General features: G+C 41.0%; 1 protein-coding gene across 3 annotated transcripts in view; it reads right to left on the reverse strand.

Moving 5' to 3' along the window:
- RAPGEF5 (Rap guanine nucleotide exchange factor 5) overlaps positions 1 to 23,657 on the reverse strand; it is a 161,776-nt gene that overhangs the window by 92,396 nt on the left and 45,723 nt on the right. For all 3 annotated transcript variants that reach the window (XM_048070208.2, XM_048070211.2, XM_048070209.2), the window contains exons 7-8: positions 19,116 to 19,164; positions 3,459 to 3,535 (exon numbers count right to left, since the gene is read on the reverse strand). In XM_048070208.2, the coding sequence (XP_047926165.1) occupies positions 3,459 to 3,535; positions 19,116 to 19,164 (126 nt within the window). The remainder of the gene's footprint in view (positions 1 to 3,458; positions 3,536 to 19,115; positions 19,165 to 23,657) is intronic.

The raw sequence follows: 23,657 nt of genomic DNA on the forward strand, positions 1-23,657 counted from the left end.
TCTGGGCTATAACTACTGTAGGGGTACTTTTCAAACCTTTACGTTGCACCCAGAGAAGTCAGACCATGATCTAAAAGAGGCATGGATGGTTACAGGTTCCCATTCTTCAAATGTCAGATATCCAACAAGAATGCCCCGCTCAATCTGCTGAACAAGTATTGATCTCCAGCCTGCGAAGCAAAGCCTAAAGGCTAAAACTCTTATTTTAAGCTGAGGAAGAGGGATTTCACTTTGGAGGGAACAACTGGCTTCCAGATGTTCAACTGGAAGAAACATCCTGGAGAAAGGCTACTTTTTGAGCATGTGGTCCTCACCCCCCTTCACTGTGTGTTCAGGCAGAACATACTATTGCTTTTTATACAAGGATGAGCATCCCACGGAAGAAGTAACACTAGACACAAACCCATTATCCCTGACACAAATATTGCCTGTATTCAAACTAAGAATTTCTTTAAAGAATCCTGTTATCCTCCTGCTTCAAATAACCACCAAGTAGAGACATTGCTTTTTAGCATGTGCCTACTCCCCCAGCTATTTTTTATTTTAAAGAATTGTAAAGAATGGGAAAAATACATTTATTATATTGGGTTGCTGGAGGATAAAAAGTCAACTAAAATTTTCTGAGAAAACTAGGGTAATATCAAGTTAAGTATATATATTTGGCTCTGGGAGTAAATAACACTTAAAACACAAAAGTCTAAATATGCTTTTTCATAATTAAGAACAAAAATACAAATCCCTCTTAAATCCATTTTCCTCAATTATACTGACTTTCCACTATAAATCTTTCTCCTTAATAATATAAGAAACCATCCAGCTCAACTAATTAATTGATGACAGCTTCTAAAAGCTGGTTGGGAAGATACTGTTAGTCTCATACTACTGGTCATTTTCACTTGTCAATATAAATTTAATTTTCAAGCAATACCTCTAAAGCTGTTAGGCAAAAGGGTAAAGACCAGAAATCCTACTTGTAAAATGCAATTGCAATCTGTATTTTGTGCAGGCACACAACCCCCAGAATCCTGCATGCTCAAATGTTTGTGCTTAGTCCTCTGATTCATGTATATCAGCAGAGATGCAAGTACTAACCTATGTGAAGGTGAAAATTATGAAGTTGCATATTTTAACTGGCTTTAACTTCCTGAATGATAGAAGAATGTAGAAGCTTTATAGTGAGGCATTACTACCATTCACAACACAAAACTACTATAATTAAAGGTGTTTATGGAATATTTGAAACAGAATAATGTAAAGAAGATGAATTAATCGCTACTGAGGTTGAGAAAGGAAAGATGCTGACAATACACTTCCTTTTTCAGCACATCCCTTGGAAAATATTTCCTCTGCAAAAGCCATAAATGAATATGTTGGTAGCGATATGGAGGTGAATTAAGACATCCCCATGATGACAGGATGGCACACTGTTTATGGCATGTTCACTTTCAAAAATCCCTGTACTGAATTTTCTCCACATTTCAAACAGTTTTGTAACCTAACTCCAAGGCACGGCAATTCTGTGCTTAACAGAGTAGAGTTTAGAGCAGGCACCACACCCTGAAACTTTGTTAACAGAAGAGATTTTTTTTCCCCACTGTACCTCTGTCTTTGCCTGCATCTTTTGAAAACAATGTAATTATTAGAGGCTTCACCTTTGATCAACCTGAAAACTAAAAACCATACACCACTGTCTAGACAGATCATTTGCTTCGCTCCAAGTCACTTGCATGGTCTCGCTAAAGAGAAAAAAATCATCCACACCCTTAACACAAACTGTATTCAGTGTTTGCAGAATGTCATTTTTATGGGACTGATGAACAAATTAGAGCTACAGTTGCTTTGACAATGCCACTGCTCTCCTCCCAGTTGAGCTCTTCAACACTTTTGTTAACTGTTCAATTAATAATTAATTTTAAATGTGTTTCAAATTCTTGCAAATTTTAGAAGCTGATTTACAACCAAATAAGAGCTGAGCAAAGCAATACCAACAATTAATTCTTATGTTTTTTTGGTCATCTGCCTATGCAAACTTACTAGCTGTCTCCTCATGAGCTTTGAGTGCACATTGTAGTCTTTCCTTTAATATCTCTTATATAAATGCAAACAAGTGTTTCTCTAAAATAATCATTACAAACATCAAGTAAAACAGACCATTTATGAAACATGGAAAGGAAAATAGTAAGCCAGATGTTTTTGCAGTGATATCAGTGCACACACGAGCTTAAGAGGACTGACCCTCTTTGTCACGCTGATGTCATTTAGGAATCAAAGTCAGGTAACAAAATTTTCATGCCTTAGGGCTCCTACACTTTTTTCTTTTCAAAACAGATTAGTGACTTGCTGCAATTAAGAACAGAAAAGCAAAGGTCATTTCTGAACACGTTGCTCAAGTATTACTGTGAAGACTATGCTAAAAGTCCCAGCTCCAGGTTGATACAAGAGGTATGTCCACATGGTCCCCAGCTCTTGTGCCTGCATCCCCAAGGTGTCTGCCACAATCCAGGTCTGCTACGGAAGGTGTCTGCAGTCTCTTCTGCACTCACAGTGCTCAAGAGAGCCTGTACCTCTAGAAAGATACAGGTATTGCTGACATGGGTGCAGGGCTTGTACCTATTAGAATGGTGTTACTCAGACATCAGTGCAAATCCTGCCTCTCACACATATCCTCCTAGCTGGCAAAATGTAAAGAGCGAAATCAGAGGCAGGAACAACAAGCTGTATGTGTCAGGAGAAGAAAAGGTGACAACTGGTGGGAAATATAAGATTTTCAAGAGGCACAGAAGAAAAAAAAGAGTCAAAAATGGGAGAAATCAATTTTAAATTAGAAATAATCAGTACCAGTACAATGATTAATACAGTTACACTTGCACAGTTTGGATGCATGAACTGAATGACTGAATGAAGTGAAGATTAATCAAAAAAGATTCACAGAATCAAAAGGGGTAAGAAATCCCACAGTAAAATACTCAAGAATGTAGTTAAATTTCTTCTGAGTAATGTCTAGAAGCATGCTTTGGTTGTAAATGAGGGCAGTTAGGGAAGGAAAGAAAAAAGGTTGTTGCTTATACTCAAGTGACTCTTAAGTATCCTCATTTTATTGCATGTCTACTTACAGTGATTAAATTTCAATCAAAATGTCATATGCCCTTGCCTCTTAAACACATCTCATTTTATTTTCACATCTGGTATGTGCTATGCGTATTATCTAGAAAGAGCAGAGAGAGTTTAAAAATGCTGTCCGATTTCAACATCATGGGATTAATTCCCAGGGTGATCATCAATCTTATTCTAAATAGTCACGTATGACATGATCCAGCAGACTTTCTGCTTCCTATGGGCTCCCCACTCAGAACATTGAGGGAAATCCATTTCCCAGTGCTAAAGAGCTATCAGAAACAGATCCTTCAACTTGTAGATCTGAAAAAGTCTCTGAGATGCTGTTAAACTTATACATTTACCTGAGCATCAGAGGTATCCTTGAGGTCTTCTAGCCCTCTTTTTTCTTGACTGTTGTTTTCCTCATTTTGATGAATTGCTAAAATAAGAAAGAAAGAATATATTAGAAGTGGGTATGTTCTAATCACAAGAAGCCCAAAGCAGCACGGCCCAGGCTAGATCAACACAATGACCATTCAACAAACATGGTTCCAAATTTAGCTTTCTAATTAAGTCATTGAGTGGTTTTAGACAGACACCTATATACCTCATTTTACCAAAGCACTAAAATGTTGTATTGAATAGGTATATTCCTGCTGCTACATTATTCCTGATAAAAAAGTGCAATTTAAGGAAACTCCCATCTTTTCTGTATCTTACAACAAGACTTGATGACTCATGAAAAATGAAAAACAGACATCCCTTTATTTTCATTTTATTGCAGAAGGTTAATTCAGACTAAACAAAATAACCGGATTTATCCCTCATCTCAACCTTGGAAAATTCTATGTAAGCAGTGATCTCAATCTCAAATACCACCACTATCCATGAAAATCATCTCCAAAAACAAATGGTAACAGAAGACCGTCTATTGAAGATTATTTGCTGCTAGCACAATAAGAGAAATCTGTAGCTTAGCTCAATTAACACCACTTAACACCAGCGAGTTTTGCCAGACTTTGAAGAAAAAAGTTTTAGATCAGACATGTAAACTGTGGAAGGGCCTGAATCAGAGATATCAGCTTATCTATAGCTTAAGAAACATGGACCACTTTTGGAGGGACACATCAGACTTTCATATTGTAAACAGATGTATCTACAGGTTGTAAACCTACCTACAGAGCCCAAGTAGAAGCCCTTCCAGTCAACACTCCCACCTGCAATATTTTGGTGGGGGGACAGCAAGCCTCAGCCATTCTGAAATGTGACACGCGACAGGGAAGTCAGGTAAGACTCGATGAAACATGTGAGAAGTGCCTTTTCTTATAACCGCCACTCTCAAATACCATTGTCCTTTTTCTACACACTAAATGACTTGTCCGTAATAGCTGTAACAGCAAAAGCATCCTTGAAGTGGCAGAGCTTGCGGATCCATTTCCTGAGCACTGCAAGGCTTTGAGGGATGGGCAGGAGGACTTCACTTGTGTGCTGCCTCCTGTTCACCTCCTCCCTCCTTCACCCCCAGCTATCTGTGCTGGTCATCAACCTGCTGTCACCCCTTGTGGCACTGCGTCTGAGGACAAGCATCACTGGTCCTGTTTTGCCTTAAAACTGTGTCTGCAAATTGAGCATCCAGGACGTGGCTGATGAACACAGCCACTGTGCAGGCAGCAGCAGAAGGGCTGACAGGTAGCAATCCCAGCTTCATCAGCCACCCTCACTGAAGCTGTCCTGAGCTCTTACCCTGAACCTTTAGACACAGCCAGGTTAGCATGGCTGAGCTGATGCAAGTAACTGGATCCATGAGATCTGGCTTGTTCAGTCTGCTGCAGACAGGAGGTAAAATCAGTCTAAACCTCAAGCAGTATCCAGCAGCTTAAACGAAAAGTACCTTTAGACTCTTCTTGAACTCTAAGGATATGCATTTATTTTCTTTTTGCTGCAAGGTATCTGTGGATTTTGCTATGCCATAGAGGTTGCATTTCTTCTTTCTCCCTGCACGGTTATACCATTAAAAAATAATTTTAAAAAGTAATACAGATGCAATTATAAAAAGAGAAAAAAAAGTCATTTTGTCAACACAGTATATTCTATTCAAGGATGTTTTTTTTAATCCACTATCAAAAGAAAACAGAAGTCTGATACAAATTTGGACTAGTGGCTTTGCTGACACCATTTCACCAGCCAACCTCTAAAATTCAGGGTGAATGCTGAAAACACTGGGTTAATCTCTAGTTGTAACACAAAGCACTTATAATTGGGGTTAAATCACAGTAGTCTTTAAAGCCAGATGAAACCAAAACATGATTGTGACACTGCTAGAAAAGTAACAACCCAGTGAAGCCATAACTGGAGCTCCAGCCTCAAAATCCTTGTTTGGCCCCTGTTTTCCTATCCCATGGTTTCTCAAGGCAACCTACTCCGTGCAGCCATGCCAATGCCGGGGGCTCTGTGCAGCCCCTTCCCTTGTAGCTCCAGCCTTCCTCCTCGCAGAGCTGCAGGGCATGAAGCATTCAGGGTATCAGATGTGCTGAACGTGACTCAGAACAACAGGCGTGAGGCAGGAATGTTGCAATGCCAGAAGGCAGTAATGAATGCTAAAAATACATTTGTCTGAGCAACTGTGAATTGCTCAAGTCTGTGGCTGTGTCAGAAGAAACACATTTCCCCAACTCTCCTTTCACTTTCCTGCTTTCTCCTAAAATCACTTTGCTCTAGCCACTGACGGCCAAAGCATCCCCTCAGACGCTGGCTGCTAGTCATGGCATTTTAAGGGACCAGGTGATCTCCACAGGTCTAGGCAGCTTCTCCCACAAGCCTGAGCAGGTGGGGATGCTGCAACCAGCTGTGATGGGGAAAAGGTTGGTGGCTGATAACGAGCTGTTTGTCGATCTGCTACGGGTGTCCCCGCCCTTGCCCAGTGCCCAGACCCACTTCGACCAAAATGAACCAGCCGACCTTAGAGAAAGAGCACACAGCTGTTACCTTGGCTGGTGAATAGAGAGGGGACAGTACTGGTGACAACAGCAAGCACCAGTGGCTGTGGGGAATCACATCTTTCAGCTACCCAAAGAAGAGGAGGGTGCATGTCCGCAGCCTCCACAGTTACAGACAGCCTCAGGAGCTGAACAATTTTAGCATGAGAAAATTTACAGCTGATGAGAAAATGGCCTCAGTTTAGACATACCCTAAATGAACCCATGATTTAAAAAAAAAAAAAAAAATTTTTTGTTTTGTTTTGTTTTTTAACCAGCAATTTCACAGCTCAGCTCTAAAAAAGCTGAAAAAAGTTCATAATCCAAACCCAGCTCTCCCTGGCTTCAGTGTTGTTTAGACTGCGTAAGGAATGTAGAAAAGAACCAGTAAATATTTTCATAAAGGAAAAAAAAATAATCCTAGACCTCACAGTGATGTGTTCCTAGCCCTCTTGGGAGGGAGGGAGCAGAGTCAGCCTCTTTTTCATGAAATTTCCATCACAGACCTCATTGTTGTGTCCTCCCTGTCTCTTACACAAACACATAAGAACCAACCACAGTTTGAATCCTTTAGCTACATCCAGGGAGTAATACTGAAGGAATCATACCATCTAATACCTTGTTTTCCACCGCAAAAATACAGTACCCTGAGAACCGAGGTGGCCACATTAGCAAATAACAAGCCTTAATTATATTCTCCTGGTTTCTTTGTGAAAAGGTTATTACATGTTTTATCTATAAAAAAAAAAAAAATCTCTTAAAATATTCCTATAGGAATATCATATTCCTATTCCACGGGTCATCACACACACACGATACAAACTGCTGCATCTCTGTACACAGCCTGCATCCTAACCAAGTGTCAACTCACAGATATCCCATGACATGGGATGTACACAAATTTATGTGTACAAGAATTCCCACACAGGAAATCAACCTGTAGCTGTGGCCTCAGCACTGCCCTAACGGGCCCCTGTGCATGCAATAAGTGTTCAGCCATAAAGTATAAGAATTTAAGGATAATTTCCCACTTACTCTCAGTTGGCCTTAAATTTTTGACTAAAAAGACTTGGCGTTGCAAATTCTACTGTAGGAAAAGCGACAGGAAGGTTAGGGTGGGATGGGAAATTATTTCCCAGGCAAGTGTTGATTCTGGGACAGCTCCCTAAAACTGTAATGTGTACATGCAAAAAAGTTGTGAATTTTGGAGCTGGGCCAACCACTGCCTTTGCTGCCAGCATAAACCCTGCTTCTGTCCTTATGATACGAATGCTCCAGCACATCTGACAAAGCAGCAACACAAAGGGAAAGGAAAAGGTGGTCTACCCTGATCTGTATACAAACGTAGAGCGACCAGCTCCCTTTTCTACCTGCAGCATTTCTCCTCCTTTGGTCTACGGGAAAGGTCACCATGAATGAAAGAAAAAGACGTTAAATGAGCACTAGCTTGTTAATGTGCAGTTCAAATGTGTCTTTTTGCAATTTAGCCTAGGGAATACAGGATGTTGACTTTGCTATGGTCACTTCAGGATCACAAGGGGCATCATCTGATCTGAGTTCCTTGAGTCCCTGTGGACCACAGCTGAGGTCTAGCTAGAGGACTCTTCTATAAAACTAACATTGGAGTACAGAGTTCTTGTAGGAGAGAGCTTTATCCTTTAGCAATCTGATTTCAGCTCATTAAATCAGCAGAAAAAAATAACAAAGAAATAAGAAGGAAAAGTAAATCATGTACTAGCTATGTCAGCAAAGTCAGCCATCACAAGGGGATTAGAAGGGAAAGGGAACACAACCATCGCTGACACGGGAACCGAGCACATCCTTTGTGTCAACGTTTCTGACCCACAGTGCTCCCCTGCTTTTATGGCCATGCTACAGAGTTTAAAGCAGGTTTAAGATTCATCTCCCTCAGCAGCATGGAGAATCGCAGGCATGCCAAAGGGCTCCCTGCTAACCCACCTGGCGTGCAGCGGGGTCCCAAAAGCCACCCCCAACGCCTTCTTGTGCCTACAGAAGCATCACTGCCAGGGGATTCAGCGTTGCACAGTGTGCTGCCCCCCAAGATGCTGCTCTGTACACCCCAGACTTGAAGGTAAATTGTGTTTGATGCACAAGATCTTTAGAAGTCACATCATACAACGCGTACTTTGTGCTACGCAAAACAGCAGAATCTTTTGCCTGAGTGAAAGTAGAAAGGACAATTAAAAAAATAATAAAAAATCCATCCATAAAAAAAAAACTCCTGGAACCCACAGCATTACAATCTTCCCAGAGGCTTTGCTCTATTGTGCAGCCGCACGGCTTTCTTCCTCTGCCATAAATGAAGTTTCTTCATTCTACCCCTTCTGGCAGCGCAGATAACCTTCCCCAGACAAACCCCTGCGCTATCGGCGCTGCAGCCAGCCCCACCAGAACAATACCGCCAGGAGAGGTGTGAACTTCCTCCCTTTGGCTTAATAGGGTGTGAACTCCGAGAGCTAATTATTTAAACGCTGCAGAGGGGACGCCACCGCCATTAACCATTTTGCTGCTGGACAGCACGACATAGCAGGCAGGGACATCTGTTCTTCGCCCTACACTCAGCTCCACATCACTGCTGGCTGTCCCGCACCCTGTCACCCTTGCTGCTCCCTCTCTGAACAGCCATAAGCCTGGGTCCGCAACCTTAAACTAGTCTGGGTTTGATGCCCTGGTTGAGAATGGCGCACCCTGGCAGCAGGCAGCAGAGAGGACATCATGCAAGCTGGCATTGCCACAGCTTCAGCCCCCAAAATCAGTGTGACCAACAGCTTCAGCCCCCAAAGTCAGTGTCTGCCCAACCACGGGACCAGGATCTATTTTTCCTAGCTGATAAACGAAGGGCATCTACATGCCCTCTGCAGATGGGTGGCAGGCAACACCTGGGCAGTTGGTAAAGAGCCTACTACTGAAGAGAAGAATTCTATTTGACAAGCCAGCAGATTTTCACCATCTCATCCCTGCTGGATAGTTATAGGCTGTTTTTCCAGCCCTGTCAAGCCATCACTGCTGAAAAGACCTCAGGAATCTGCAAGAAAATTCCCCAGGGGGAAAGCCAATGCTCTGAATTACCAGCAGCCTGCACCAGATGATTTATCATCAGCTCTTGGGAAGTTCACAACTTCTAGCATTCTTCTTATATCCCAAATTTTTTAGAGGCATGTTTCTTCTCTTTCTGTTTTTCTCTCTCTCTCTTTTTTTTTTTTCTCCTCTTTTTCTCCAAAGGAACTTTCTAGCATGAAGCTTCTCAGGAAAAAAAAAAAAAAAAAAAAGGCATTTTTTAAAATAACATGATTCTAAGCCCATTTCATGTTTTTTGAAAACTTTATTATTTTGAACAATGGAGCTTGTGATATCCCTTGTTGTTCTTCATGGAGGGTATAGAGTGGGTTCTGCAGAGGTTGGTTACTATGGCAGCTCTGGGCTGTTTGACAGTGTCAAGTTTGCTGATGTTTATTAATTTATCAGAGTGGGGGAAAAAATGAATAGCTCCAATTGATACAACTGGGGAAAAAAAAAAGTCCTCTAGCTTACACATGGCACTAGAGTGGTGGGAAGGAGATGAGCAGCAAGTAAGTATTTTACAAATCTCAGGTCTTGGGGACCACTTTAAGCCAGACCAGATCTTCATACATACTGCTGTGTTTTCCTAGTCTTATTACCAAATAAAAGGGGGAAAAACAACAAGCACTGAACAACTCTGAAATCTCCAAAAGCTGCATATAAAACACAGCGATAATCCCAGGAATAAAACACTCCATCTGAGAATTGGTTCCTTATTTACCATGAAACTGTAATCTTTTCCCAGAAATTACTGAAAAGAGAAAGCTCTTTAAGCTCATCCTTAACATGATTTCTTTTATTAGCAATACAAAAATTGCCTTTGAGCTTTCTCATTCCTTCCCACTATTTCTGCATATATATATATGCAAATCATTGTACAGATTTCCCTTTTTTGAGTACACTACATATCTCTGAAACAGTTGGCAGGCCCTTGGGGGGGTGTTGCCCAGACAGCTGTGCAATCAGCTGAGTAAATCAGCTAATTAAAGAAACAAAGAAAATGCAAAAATTATTAAAGAGTCTCCAGCTTACAGCCTTGTTCATCACCTTTGTACCTAAAAAGGCACAGCAAACATGGAATGGAATAAAGGTGCTTATAAATTTGGGAATGAACTATTGCAAAAGTGACAATGATGCCAGTTTCTCTCAAATACTAATCTGGGAGTCATGATATTTATGCTTTGTAGTTTAAATCAATTTCATATAAATTAATTCAGTTTTTTTTTTAAATGACAGAAACATGAAATGTAATGTCAGTTTCATAACTGATTTCAGTATGTAAAAAATGGTCATTAACTTCTCCTTGACCTTAGGTATAGAACTAATATTGAATTTGCAGAGAGGCTCATTATGCTCATCTAGTTTCCATCCAGAAAAGCAAGTTCCCAAGGGTCTTAGTGCTACAAGCCATTTCTCAGATCTGAAATAGGAAACAGGACTCCTGAAAACTATGTAAAAAAACATTTCCTCTCATTGCAGAGTTTATCAAAAGGAACAGATAACAGCAAGGGTAGGAATCAAATCTAAACAGAGCAAAACCAGACTGGTAAGAACGGAGGCTGACAGATGTAGATTTGATCTTTCTGTACCACACATCATTAAGTCACGGTCCCTTTTCACTGCATCTGAATGACCATGGGAGGACAAACCTCAGTTTAAATGAGACTTCCTCCCCGCTGTGTTATATAGCCATTGTAAATTAAAGAATGAGTGCACCAAGTAGAGCAACCAGTGTTTTCCAAGTCAAGCTATAAGGCCATAAGCCTTTGCTGCTATTCTTTTCACATTCTAGTACAATGTCTTTATTAGAAATTTCTGTTTATTTTATTTATCGGAACTGAACCCTTTCATCTGACTTTGAAGGTCCGTATGTCATCCAAGATTGTGCTGTGTTAGAAGACCGTGATTTGTAAAACCATTGACTAAACAAGATGGGCATTTCCTGCTAGACAACCAGCCACCATTGATTCACCTGGCCGGGGAGGTTTGGTTTCCATTTCCTGGCATGTTGTAACACATACAAAGGAAAAGCCACATTTCACACATGCTTTGTGAACATATGACCTCATATAATTTTTTACCAAGGAGAAAAGAAGTGGAAAATGAGTTGCAAACAATGTAGGATTACATAAGCGATGTTCTTTGTAGAAATAGGAGCTCAAGGAAAACCATTCAACAGCTGAATGCACAAAGATTTTACCCAGTGTTTTTAGACATTTATTCTCATCAACATATTTAAAATTAATTTTAAAAAAATCAAGCATCACCAAGTGCATCTCTAACAATGTTGCCTGAAATGAGATGCTGGAAGGGTGGAGGAGAGTCCATCACATGATAAACAGGCATGGAGAGAAAGGGAGCTGGGAACTGTTCAAACAAGGAGATACGGGCACACACAGAGGGAGAGTGACAGAGCAGGCTGGCGCAAAGTGAAACTTCACTCTCTATTCCATGGAAATAACCTACGGGCATGGCCAGGAAAGGAACAGGAAACAAAGAGGACTCTGAACAAATACATTCTGTGAACTCTGTAAATGCCTCTCCCAATGGACTGAAAAAAAAAAAAAATTCACCTGAGAATCGTTTTTTGCATGATTATTTTCATTTTGACCTTACTGTGCAATCTCTTACTGTGCATTTGCAAAACATCAATCATCTATGCAGCTATTTTGCATTGCTCATTTTCACGCATGCACCTTATAAATCATGCAGAAATAATGATGTCCCAGATTCTGAAACTACAAAAGCCAGAAATTACTGGGTGGTACAAACCAGGTGGTCACTGACCCACGCTCTATGCGTGTCCCACACTGCTCCTGGCTGCAGAGCACAAAGAGCACCACTTACCAGTGTTAGAGGGAGCCTGACTCCATCTTCTTGAAGTGCTGCCTGCCTACAAGATTACTTCCCTTCAAGGCACAAAATCCTAAAAACACAATGTAGCTTGAAAAATATCACTGACTATGTTTCCAGGTACAACTTTTAGGCTGAGTGGGAAAAGTAAAGGTAAAGTTACTGAGCCCAATCTAAAGGTCGACACTCATGCACTTTGATTTTGAGCAGCTATTTCTCCAGGATAAATTACAGAACCATAGAACCATTCAGGTTGGAAAGACGTCTAAGAGCATCTAGTCCAACGTTTAACTAAAGTCCACCACTAAACCATGTTACTAAGTTCTACATGTACACATTTCTTGAAGACCTCCAGGGATGGTGATTCAATGACTTTCCTGGGCAGCCCATTTCAATTCCACACAAACCTTTCAGTAAAGAAATTTCTCCTAATATCCGGCCTAACAACGGTTGCAGAAGAACTCCATCTTATTCTACATATTTTGCTAAGTTTGACCCGTGCTTTCAAGAAGTTGATGGTTAGTGGAATTGAAAGTTGTAATGAAATAAAGTCTTACTAAAATCAGGTAAATGAACCCACTGGCAACAGACCTAAGGGGACACAAATGCAGCACGATATTTTTGATATCAATGTTGTATGCTAACCTTTCCCTACCTTTCAAACTCTCTCTCAATTTTTCCACAAGGGAAAATGCACACATCTGTGGCACATGACTGCCATTTTGTTCTGTGAATGGGAACAAGTTCCTCCAGTCCCTGAGGTTTTTCAATGGCAGAAAAAAAAGTGATAATAAACTGTGCCCATTTCACACCAGAGGTATTGTATATCTTACTTGTTTACAAGACCTGTGTCTTCAAAGGGTACTTAACTTGTTCCAGATTTAAACACAATACGGAACTTCTCCACTCTTTGGTGACCTTGGATGATGTATTTTTAACATCATTTTCAAGTATGTGTACCACTCTAATTCAAATTCTTAAGGATTTCTGGATCTATATAACAACTCTTCTACAAGCAAATAATGACAACATAGAACATTCATACAGCATAAACTGACTTTTTTTTTCTAATTATTGTGGAGGAAAGTTACTAGGAAGTCTCACAGTGATACGTGCTACTTTATGAAAAGGGCTAAGTGGTCAAGACGCAGCTTCCTGAGTTAAGTAAGCTGATAAAACAGCTCAATGCTGCCAAAAGGCGCTTTACTGGGCTCCTTCCCACATCCACCTCCCCACCCCATTGATAAGAAGCTGCCACACTTGCTTTGCACCAACTCCAGCACCTCTCAGCCCTGCAGAACAGCACTGCACACACATCTGACAAAGTGTGAGCTCTTCACACCCACATTCAGGGCAAGGTGAGCAGGAGCACCCCTTCTGGAAGCACCAAGCTGTCCAATTTGCTCTGCTGCAAAGCCACACATCAAACCAACATGGCCTGGCGGCACACAGGCTTCTCAGTGTAGTCAGGTCTAAAGCCATCTGTGCAGAACTGCCGAGAGGATCTAAAGACACTGAGTACCTGGGAGGAAAAATCACACATAAAATCCAATACTGACAAATGGAAAATAATGCCTGTTGGAAAAATCAGATGTAACTGTATGAGGGCAACAAGCAGTGCTCAATCACAACTTTGAACAGTTTGGTTTTCTAAAACATATTAGCTCAACATTTAACAGGGATCAAAAAAAAAAAAAGAAAAAAAAAATGAAGAGGATTAGTAATTAATTGAAATGTTGCAAAATACAATGCCATTTTAACACCAGTATTAACTCCTGCCTGCATAAGCTGGGGTGCTTCCACATGTTAAATACTGCATGCTGCTCTTGTTGCCCCATCTCAAAATAATATAACAAAAGACGATGCAAAGATTATCAGTTTTAATGGAAGAGATTTAGTATAAGGAATGACTAGTGCTTTAGGCTGGAAATGAGACAGCTCATCGGGGTTATGACAGAAGGGCACAAAATAGCGAACGGTATGACGATGGACTGGGAATGGATTATTCAACATTTTACATAACCAAAGAGTTGTATCAGAACACATTGAGGGTCATGGGGAATGTGCTCAAAACAATTAAGAAAAAATATGCTTTCACATACTGCACACATGAACTGTGGGACTTACTGCCACAAGATGTGAAAAAGGTCTGAAGTATAAGTGGGTTCAAAAAGCGATTTGAGAAATTAATGGAAAGAAGGTCCACCAAGGGCTGCCCATCACAACAGTGTGGGTACAGCAAGATACCTCTACCACAGCCTGGTGGATGCTGAATGAGCACATCAGAAGGACTGCTTGTACTTGTTCTGTTTCCCTGCCCTAAGCATCCTCGAGTCATCACTCGCAGCGGGATCAGAGCTGGATGGACTTTTAACCTGACCCAGCCTGGCTGCTTGCATGTTTTTCACCAGGCTGACATTGCCTGGAGTGCATTCGAGTACAGCCGTGCAAACAGCTCTGACAGCCGTGCTCAAGAGGTGGCACTGCGGCTAGAGAAAGGAAGAGCTGTTCACAGCTTGCTCTCCATTCATGTCAGCAAAGCTCAAGCCTAGTGACTGGTTCACATTGAATTGCCTGCCCCAATATAAAAATACTAAGCACACCACATAGACAACCGAGTTCTGACAGAAGCAATACAAAAATAAAGGGGAAGGGTGGATACGCATAGATGTAAATCTGAATTAAGGGGGAGGCAATCCACGAGATCTCAATAGAGTTTAATATATTAAAGTCATATTATCATAAACAAAATTAAAAAAAAAAATAAAAATATCAGTATTGCTTGTCAATTTAAGAATGGTATGACCAAAAAGTATCTAACTACGTTATGCAAAACTGAATCACGTTCTTAAGAGGAAGCAAAAATGCACGCAAGAGCAAGGGCTTTTGCGGTTGCCCTGCAGGGAAGGGAGAAGTGACCCCCTGCCGGCTGCTTCCTTTAGATATAAAGGAATTTGCTGGGCAATGCCAGGAGTGCAGCTAGGCTCATGCACAGAGATGCAAGGCTTCCTGCTTGTTGACAGGATTAACTCGAGCTCAGAGCATCCACCTGACAGACTTTGATCAGCTCTGATGTACCTGTGTAGCTACACCACTGGCTAGAGTCTCCAGCCTTAGGCTGTTTGCTGCATTTTCTCCTTGTTTTAGCCACCGTCTGTAACACATAAGGAACATGTCATGAGCCATGACAAGCAATTGAGATAAATGCCAACCCTTGTAAACCTTCAGAACAGAGGCTACATGTGTTCCAGCACACTCGTGGAAGCGATCAGAAACCAGCAAGGTGTAAGTAAACAAAGCAATTCTAATGCCAAGTGCCTGCAACTAAAAACAAAGTTCTCTTCTGCTCCAGTTATTTGCTTCCCCAATACCAGTTACCAAATTGAGGTTGACAGCATTTAATCTATTTATTTCTGATGTTAACCAAGAACATTTTTAATGCATTTTTTATAAGCCACAGAGAAGTGCACAAGCTCATTTTCCGCTCTTAGGTCAGCCTTATCATGAGAGCTTTATTCTAGTGAAATATAAATGTGCTTTCTGGTCAACAGTGTTACTGAGTTCCATCAAGGCTTCAGGATTACAGACATCAATTTTACCCCACTTTTTAGTTCTATTTACAAAGGAAATACTGATGCTGATTTCCCTCTGCGTGAGGGCTCTCAAGTACCTATCCATCTGCTTTCACCTTGCTATTGGAGTGGTATATGTGCAGTGTTCATTTGAAATAAGAAAAGGGAAGTCTTTTTCACAGCATACAAGTTTTTCATTCCTCAGGTTCTGCATTTTTCCTTCAGCCACCTGTCAGTTTTGTGCTCTTCTCTTCTTCTCCCACCCCACAATAAAGACTAAAGAATACCTCTGGAGGAAAAGCATTCTCCTCCACGCCCTACAGGCTTCATTTTCTGCTAGCTGACATTCTCCATCAAGCCAGATCCTGTGCTAGCACGAATTTGACACTCTGCCCTACCCCACATCAGGCTCGTGGCTCTACCTTGTTTTTCAAAGCATTTTGTCAGTAGATACGGACAGCATCTAAATCTCTGAGCTGAAGCAGCCATTCTGACCCAAGAACTTAAATAGCTGTAATTACTGCTTCTCATACACCAAATCTCTTCTAGCACTGTGTAGCAGCCCAAACTTCATTTCAATAAAAACAAACTGCTTGTTTCACCCTGATAACCAAAGGCAATGTTTCCAAGCACAGCAGACGTTAGTGGTTGGACCCTATTCACCTCTTGCAGAGGAAGCTGAGGTGCTTGTATAGCACTTTTCATGCCATGCAACCCAGTGATTACTACAATAGTCCTTGACATGCAATATTAAAACTTTTATCAGCCAGTTTTTCTAATGCAATTAAATCACTGAAAAGTGCCTCTCTAAGGGCAGAGGTATATTCAGAAATTAAAGTAATTTAGAAACGTATTACACAGTCTTTATATTAAGAAGGAAAATACTCATATTTTTTTTTGCTCTTACTGGTAGTGCTAAGCAGCTGTCCAGGGAAAACATTTTGAAACACTGTAATTTAAAAAACACCGAGCCATCAAAATGCAGTACGGGAATTTCTGCACAACAGCTTTGGTTTTCTTGCTGCAGACCTCTAGGAAAGCTTTCGGACGCTGATGTAAAAAAAAAAAAAAAAAAAAAAATCAGCACTCAGGTTCCACCCAGCCGGGTAGGACGATGCCCACAGCCTGCCCTCATCAAACCCAGGGCATACAAGTCTGGCACCCGTATTATTCACACCAGCCTGGAAGCAAACCAAGGCAGCTGGCCCAATAGCCATGTGCCGCTCTTTTAATGCCAAAATCAACTGTCTGATCTGTGTTGGTTTATTTCCTGGAATTATATGGAGTCTTGGACAAGGTTAGAAGAACAATATCTTAGAAAGATACTGTGGCTTTTAGCTCCAGAAGTACTTTGTGAAATATGCTTCACTTCACCAGGCACGGCATACCATAACCTGATTGCTCACAATAACTGCTATGCTGTGAACTTAACCATCAGCAATAACACAAATAAGCATAATCAACCACCCTAATTTACTTCACTCCTACTGTAGTAAAGGCATTAACTTAAATTAGTCCTTACAGTTATGCCTGCTCAAGCAGCCATATATTTTTTTTTTTTTACAGTCGTCCAAGATGAGGAATAAAGAAATGCAAATTTCAAAAACAAGCTTGTGCTAGTTAAACTGACTAAAGAGGTATCTTTTATTCAGATCTAAACCGATATTGCTGGTGTTTACATTAATATGTTAGGAAAGCCTGGTCAGCACTTCCCAGCTCTACAGGGATCTTTGTTTATTTAAGGCTGTGATTCTTAACTAAAATATGTCTACCTGCTCACTGTGTTCTACCTACTCTCCTGCAGCTCATTCCCGACCCAGCTGCCCCCATTTTGTACTGACAAAACTGCTTATGGAGCCATCCACTGAAAGGAAATGAGATGCTAATTCAGGTTAAAGACAACTTGTTTGGGGAATAAGGTTTTGTTTGTTAACAGTAGCCGTAATAATATTTGCCGACACAACTGAAGATGAGAAGTAGGGACAGAGATTTCTTGGAGCTGTATAATGGCTAACTGCAAGGTACGTGGAACCACTCTCTTAACATATTTTATGGCAAAACAAAAGGAATCTTCCAATCCTTCCTTAAAATAACCTGTTCTGCTCTGCACTAAACCAGAGCAGAAGCATTTCCATGTTCAGCCATTAACATTCAGGTGGGACTGGGGTGACACAAGGTGAGGGTAAGCAGGTGAGGGGTGTTGATGTTGTGGACTACTATAGCAGGCCCAGAAGCAAAGCTGTGACACTCACAGAAGCAGCTCAGGTCTGAATTCATGCTTCGATTTATGATTACCTTCTGTGGATTTACATTTACAGATGACAATGGATGTAACCTATGGGTACTTCTATTTCAAGACCAACAGGCATCACACTATCTGGAATATTTTTGTAATACTTACATTTGCATATGGAAATATTTTCAGATATGCCAACCACATCTTCTGGTGTCTTTAGTTTAAGATATTTTGTGTGTAGAGAGTGTGCTGCGTATAATAACTTTTGTGCTGTGCTTGCAAGCAGCAGATAGACAGACATACAGATCGTATGACACCATATTGGTTACAAGTCAGAAAATAGCTCGAAGTCCAAGATCCGTGATCTCAACTTCTAGCAAAATCACTGAAGTCACAAGAGATACTTCATAACAATAGCCCCAGAGACCTCAACAGCTTTGGAAACATGCCAATAATTTAAGTCGACTCCACCTCTGGTTTACTCTAGTAATACATTCAACTCTCCCTTTGCCACAGGCATTTCGCCCTGTCTGCAGATGAACTATCCTACAGGTGTAGACACTGGAGAGTTAACTCTGTATTGAGTCAAGTAGGTTTCTTTACTCTGGTGAAGTAGTTTTTTTTTTTTTTTAAAACTCTCAGGCACAGCCAAGGAAGTGGTTGTGCTGATAAACCCTGACAAAGCTGAGATGACCATGTATCTCAGTATTTCTTTACACTGTATCACCAACGTATGATGTAGTGCTTATATTCTGAGAGATTTTCAGTAATCCATTTGCCTTTTCCCTTCTACTGCCTTGACAACAGAGAATTGCCTTTACAGCCCTCTGTATGTACCAGATGAGTCTTCAGGAAAGCATGTTCTCAACACATAAAGTTGGCCTTTTGCTTTAGGATAAATAAACTCATCTGACTGGGCAGGTAAAATACAGCAAAGATGGCGTGAGATACAGGGCCATAAAAGCAAACACAGGAAAATTATCTTTTTTTTTTTTTTTTTTTTGGTCTTTTATAAAGTGGAAACCCAGAGATAAAGATGACATTGGCCAGAAAGAGACCCAAGTTCAATTCAACCATAACGTTCAGATTTTATCAACTAGGCCATTAGATGTGACAAGTGAGGGGAAGTAAAACTTCACAGTAATTGCACTGTGCTGTGTACACAGATTCTCCAGTGAGAGAGGAACGAGGTCTGCTATCTTTGCTTCCCAATGTTAATGAGACAGCAGTGAAAATTCAAATACTTCAATAAGAAAAGGGAACAATGTTATAAAAACCCCTCTAAAGTCCAATCTGACTCACCTGACTTCCTTGCTTTCAAGGCAATGACAGCAGCCAGCTCCCTCTGTACCTAAAATACCAGGAAAGCAAATGATGGTTATTGTTACCGATACATAGTAAAACAAACAGACACACACACACACACAAAAAAAAAAAGCAACATTGGTAAGATACAGGCTATCAAGCTTTTGGAGCAGTAAACTGCACACAGAATTATGCAGATAATTTTGAAACTAAATCACTTTTTCTAGCAAATCTATTTCTTCTTCAGATGGGAATTCTGTGTCTTTTTTTTTTTTTTAACTTTAATTTAATGTAAATACTTCACATTCCTTAGGGAGGTGGGCAATTCAGTAGTCTGACCTGCAATTTATTTGTGCAGCATATCTCCTTCACAAGCACACAGTTAAAGCTTCTTCCCTGCCTTGTTAAATGTTTGCTCTACCTCTACTGAGCACACTTGTAATGCTGGACTTTTGTGCGACTCCAACATAGGTGCATTTTCCATGCTGAGGTTTGTGGATATAACCAAAGTTCGTTTTTGGAGCCTTCAGGAGGGAACAACCTCTCCAAATAGCACGACTGAGTATTTCAGGACCAATATTGAGCTTCAAATGAACAGGCAGAAATAGGAGCTATAATGTTTCCACATCTACAGGTTATCTTACTAGACTGTGATGAAATAACCCTGCCATGCTAGCCAGCTCCTTTCCTCAGCCTCCTGCCTCTGCATTCCCTTTATTTTCTCTATAATCTCTACACTGTCAGACAGTCTCATTACCCAGCTCAGCCCTATACCCACTTCCCTCTGTAGGTCTGTTCCTTCTTCTATCAGTAAAGTTCCACAGTATGCATTAATTTTATGCTTTGCACTTCTCGCTGCCATCGTCTATCCCCCCTGCAGCTGCCTCAAGTGTTCTACATCTGACCTGCAGCACCCCAGATATTCTCCTGCGTACACCACAACTCTTCCCTTCCTCTGCCCTATCCATACTCTCAGGCTCTTTTGTACGCCTAGCAGCTTCTTTCACCTTCCCACATTCCCCAAGGCAGCCTGTCCTTAGTCTAACAAAATAACTTTGGGACCCTCCAACTGTTTTTCTAGGGATTGTCTTATCTCTCTGTACAAAGTCTCCTGCACTGCATACCAGCCATCTTGCCTAGCAGACCTATGCACAGCGCAACACTATTCTGAAGCAGAAGTTTTGGCATACAGTTTCTGAGTGCATCTGAAATTTAAAACATCATTTGCAAGACATTGGGCATGGTCAGAATAAGGCATTAGTCCCACGAAGAGTCCTTGTAGTAATACAATCACTAACAACTGGCAACATCCCACTCTCACCACTCAGAAGAAAAGTTTGAAAACATGAACCCAGAACAGTTAATCTTACATTGGTCTGAGCAAAAAGACAGAGTGCAGTGGTTACTAGGAGAAGACAAAATTGCCCAGGAGCTCTCAGTACGATGGTAACCCCTGCATCTGCTGATCAGATACACAGCAGCCACCCAGGAACGTGCTCTACATGGAGCAGAAAGCAGTCATACCAGAGGCCACATCCTTCCTCTACTTGCATACTTCCTTCCCTTATGGCAAAGGACGAGGGAGGTTTTTTGCTGCCTTTGCAAGGTACAAGGATATTTTCTACTCCTTGATACTACCCCTTGGAGAGGGATGGAGTTTTCTGCCATTCCAAGCAGGAAAATATGAAGGCAGTGCCACAGATTTCTTAAATGTCGTCCTGTTTCCAGTACAATTGTGCAAGCTGGCAGTATTACCTTCCCTTCCTTCCTTCCTGTACACTCATTCCCATGTCTGGAGAACTGTTAATCATGTTTAATGTAAGCACAAACTGCAAGTATAATGGGAAAGAACATTTGGGTTTTTTTTGGCAAAACAAATTGTGTGCTTACTTGCAGCAATTAATATACACTAGTAATGATACATGCATGCTATCCAGAGTTAGAGTGGGATTTTCAATAAAAGCCCAAGTTGTTTCTGAATAACAACACCAGAATTTCTCTTGGCTAAACTGCTCAGACATCTCTCCCTTCATTAAACTCAGCAGGAGGTACCAATGTCAATGCCCCAGTCCTGGTCTATTCTCCCAGGTTACTGACAGTACAAAACAGTGCACTGATGTCTCTTCTTTATCTTTTAGTGTTTTAAAAATACGTTATCTCAAGATTAGCCTTGGGAGACGCTACAATCTGCAACAGTTATAAACATTCCAATTAACCCAAACAAATAGAATTGGAAAAATGCCCTCTTCTCAAAAACAGAAGAAAAAATAGCATTGTGCCATCCAGCGATTACATTTACAGTATTACTTTTGCTTATAACATAGTACATTCTAAGTGTTTGAAAGACAGTGCTAATATCACATGCAATAATACAGTTTTTCTGTATTTTCTCCACAATATTCAAAATATCTAATTTTTTGCTGTAGGCCAAGTGTGCAGCTAGCACTGAATTTGATCTGAGCAAAAACAAAAGTTGGAACAGTAGGAAAAAATGTCCCTCTAGTCTTAATATTAAGCAAACGTTCCTTCACCAAAGGGTTTCACCCTGTCTGAGCTCCCTCTCATTGGATTCACACAAATCACAAAGAATTGGTACTGATGAACATCCTTCTGGTTTTGCCTGGTGCCCCTAGATTTCATAATCTATGTGCTTTTGTCTGTTTTAGCGTAAGCATATTTGGCATCTCTGCTGGACATGCAATTCCTATGCATCATTACACCGATGGAAATCTGCGTACAACATTCATTCCTCACTGCACACATGCCACACATTATCATACTTCTTCCTAATAGGATTTCAGTTACTGCCTGTTTGACAAAATCGATAGTTGCGCGTCACATTGCAGATAATAATCTAGACTGAAAGTAAAACATATATTCAAACAAGAGCTATGCCTACCATAATAAATTGAGATATTAAATACAAAAAAAAATGGTTTATACATGTAGCTTGTTGCTACAAAGCAAACAGTCTAAATAGCATCCTGTTTTGAGTAGCAATGCAGATGTCAAGACTGATTCAGCTTAAATGCTAGCTTACCAAAACATGTTTACAGACATATTATTCCAGTCAAAAAGAGAACATTGTGTATATGTTGTAACCATATTACCACATCTTGCTAAGTTTTCTTTTTGCAATAAGAAAGAGCAAAATTATTCACATAAGTACCCACTTATGTTTGCTTGATTAAATACAAATTATATTTTATATGGTGAATCTTCCTACCTTTAAATGGCAGATGGAGATTTCTTAAATATATATATATATATAAAAATAATAATAATAAAAAAGTCACACAAGTGTGAAACCTGGGGAGCTGGGGTGATGTTTTCATAGGGATCATATGATAATTCAGGTTGGGAGGGACTTAAGGAGGTCTCTAGTCCAATCGCTGGTTCAAAGCAGGGTCAGCTATGAGAACAGACCAGGTAGCTCAGATTTTTCTCAGTCTAATCTTGAAAGCCTCCAACAATGAGGATGCAATCTGTCTTGAAAGTCTGTTCCACTGTTGTAGTGTCCTCACAATGAGAAGTTTTCTTTCCTTGCATCCAGTCTGAATCTCTCATTTCAATCAATCCAAAAGTCCAGCTTCATTTCCTTGATATGCTCCCCAAAGGCCCTGGCACGCTGTCGTTAGGTCCTCTTGAACCCTTCTCTTCTCCAGGCTGAAGAAGCCCAGCTCCCTCAGCCTCTCCTAACTACACAAGTATTCCAACCCTAAACACCTTGGCGAACCTTCAATGGACTTGCTCTAGGTTGTCAGTGTCTCTTGTACTGAGGCCCCAGAACTGCATGCAGTATCTCAACATGGTCTAATGAATGCCATTTAAAGAAGGATAATCACTTCCATCACTTTACTAGCTATACTCCTGTTAGTACACCCCAGGATGCTGTTTGGCTGTCTTTGGTGCCAGGGCTCACAGCTGGCTCACTGGTATCCACCAGGACTCCCATATCCTTTCCAGCAAAGTTGCTCCCTAGTCAGGCAGACCCTGACCTGAACTTGTGCAAGGGGCTAGCTTGCTCCAGGTGCAGGACTCAGCATTTGCTCTTGCTGAAATTCATGAGGTTCCTGTTGGTCCATTTCTCCAGCAGGTCCAGCTCTCTCTGGATGGCAGCCCTGCTTTCCAGCATACAGTCCCCAACTTGGTCTCCTCTGCAAACTTCATGAGCAAGCAAGACTTCATCACCTCTTCCAGGTCATTGACAAAGACACTTAACAGGACCAACACCAGCCCTGCAGCAACCCTCTTGTTGCCAGCCTCCAGGTAGAGTACAATTTGTCAGCTGTGAACCTCTGAGCCACACCACAGAAGCAGATTTAAACCTGTCTGGTTGTCCAGCCATTCAGACTACAGCTCTTTGCTCAATCAGATAATAGCAGGACAAGGGGTAATGGTTTTAAACTAAAAGATTTAGGGGAGATTTAGATTAGAGGTTAGGAGCAAATTCTTCACTCAGAGGGTGGTGAGGCACTGGAACAGGTTGCCCACAGAGGCTGTGGATGCCCCATCCCTGGAGGTGTTCAAGGCCAGGTT

Source organism: Anser cygnoides, chromosome 2, assembly GCF_040182565.1.
Source record: "Anser cygnoides isolate HZ-2024a breed goose chromosome 2, Taihu_goose_T2T_genome, whole genome shotgun sequence".
Classification (NCBI taxonomy): Eukaryota; Metazoa; Chordata; class Aves; order Anseriformes; family Anatidae; genus Anser; species Anser cygnoides.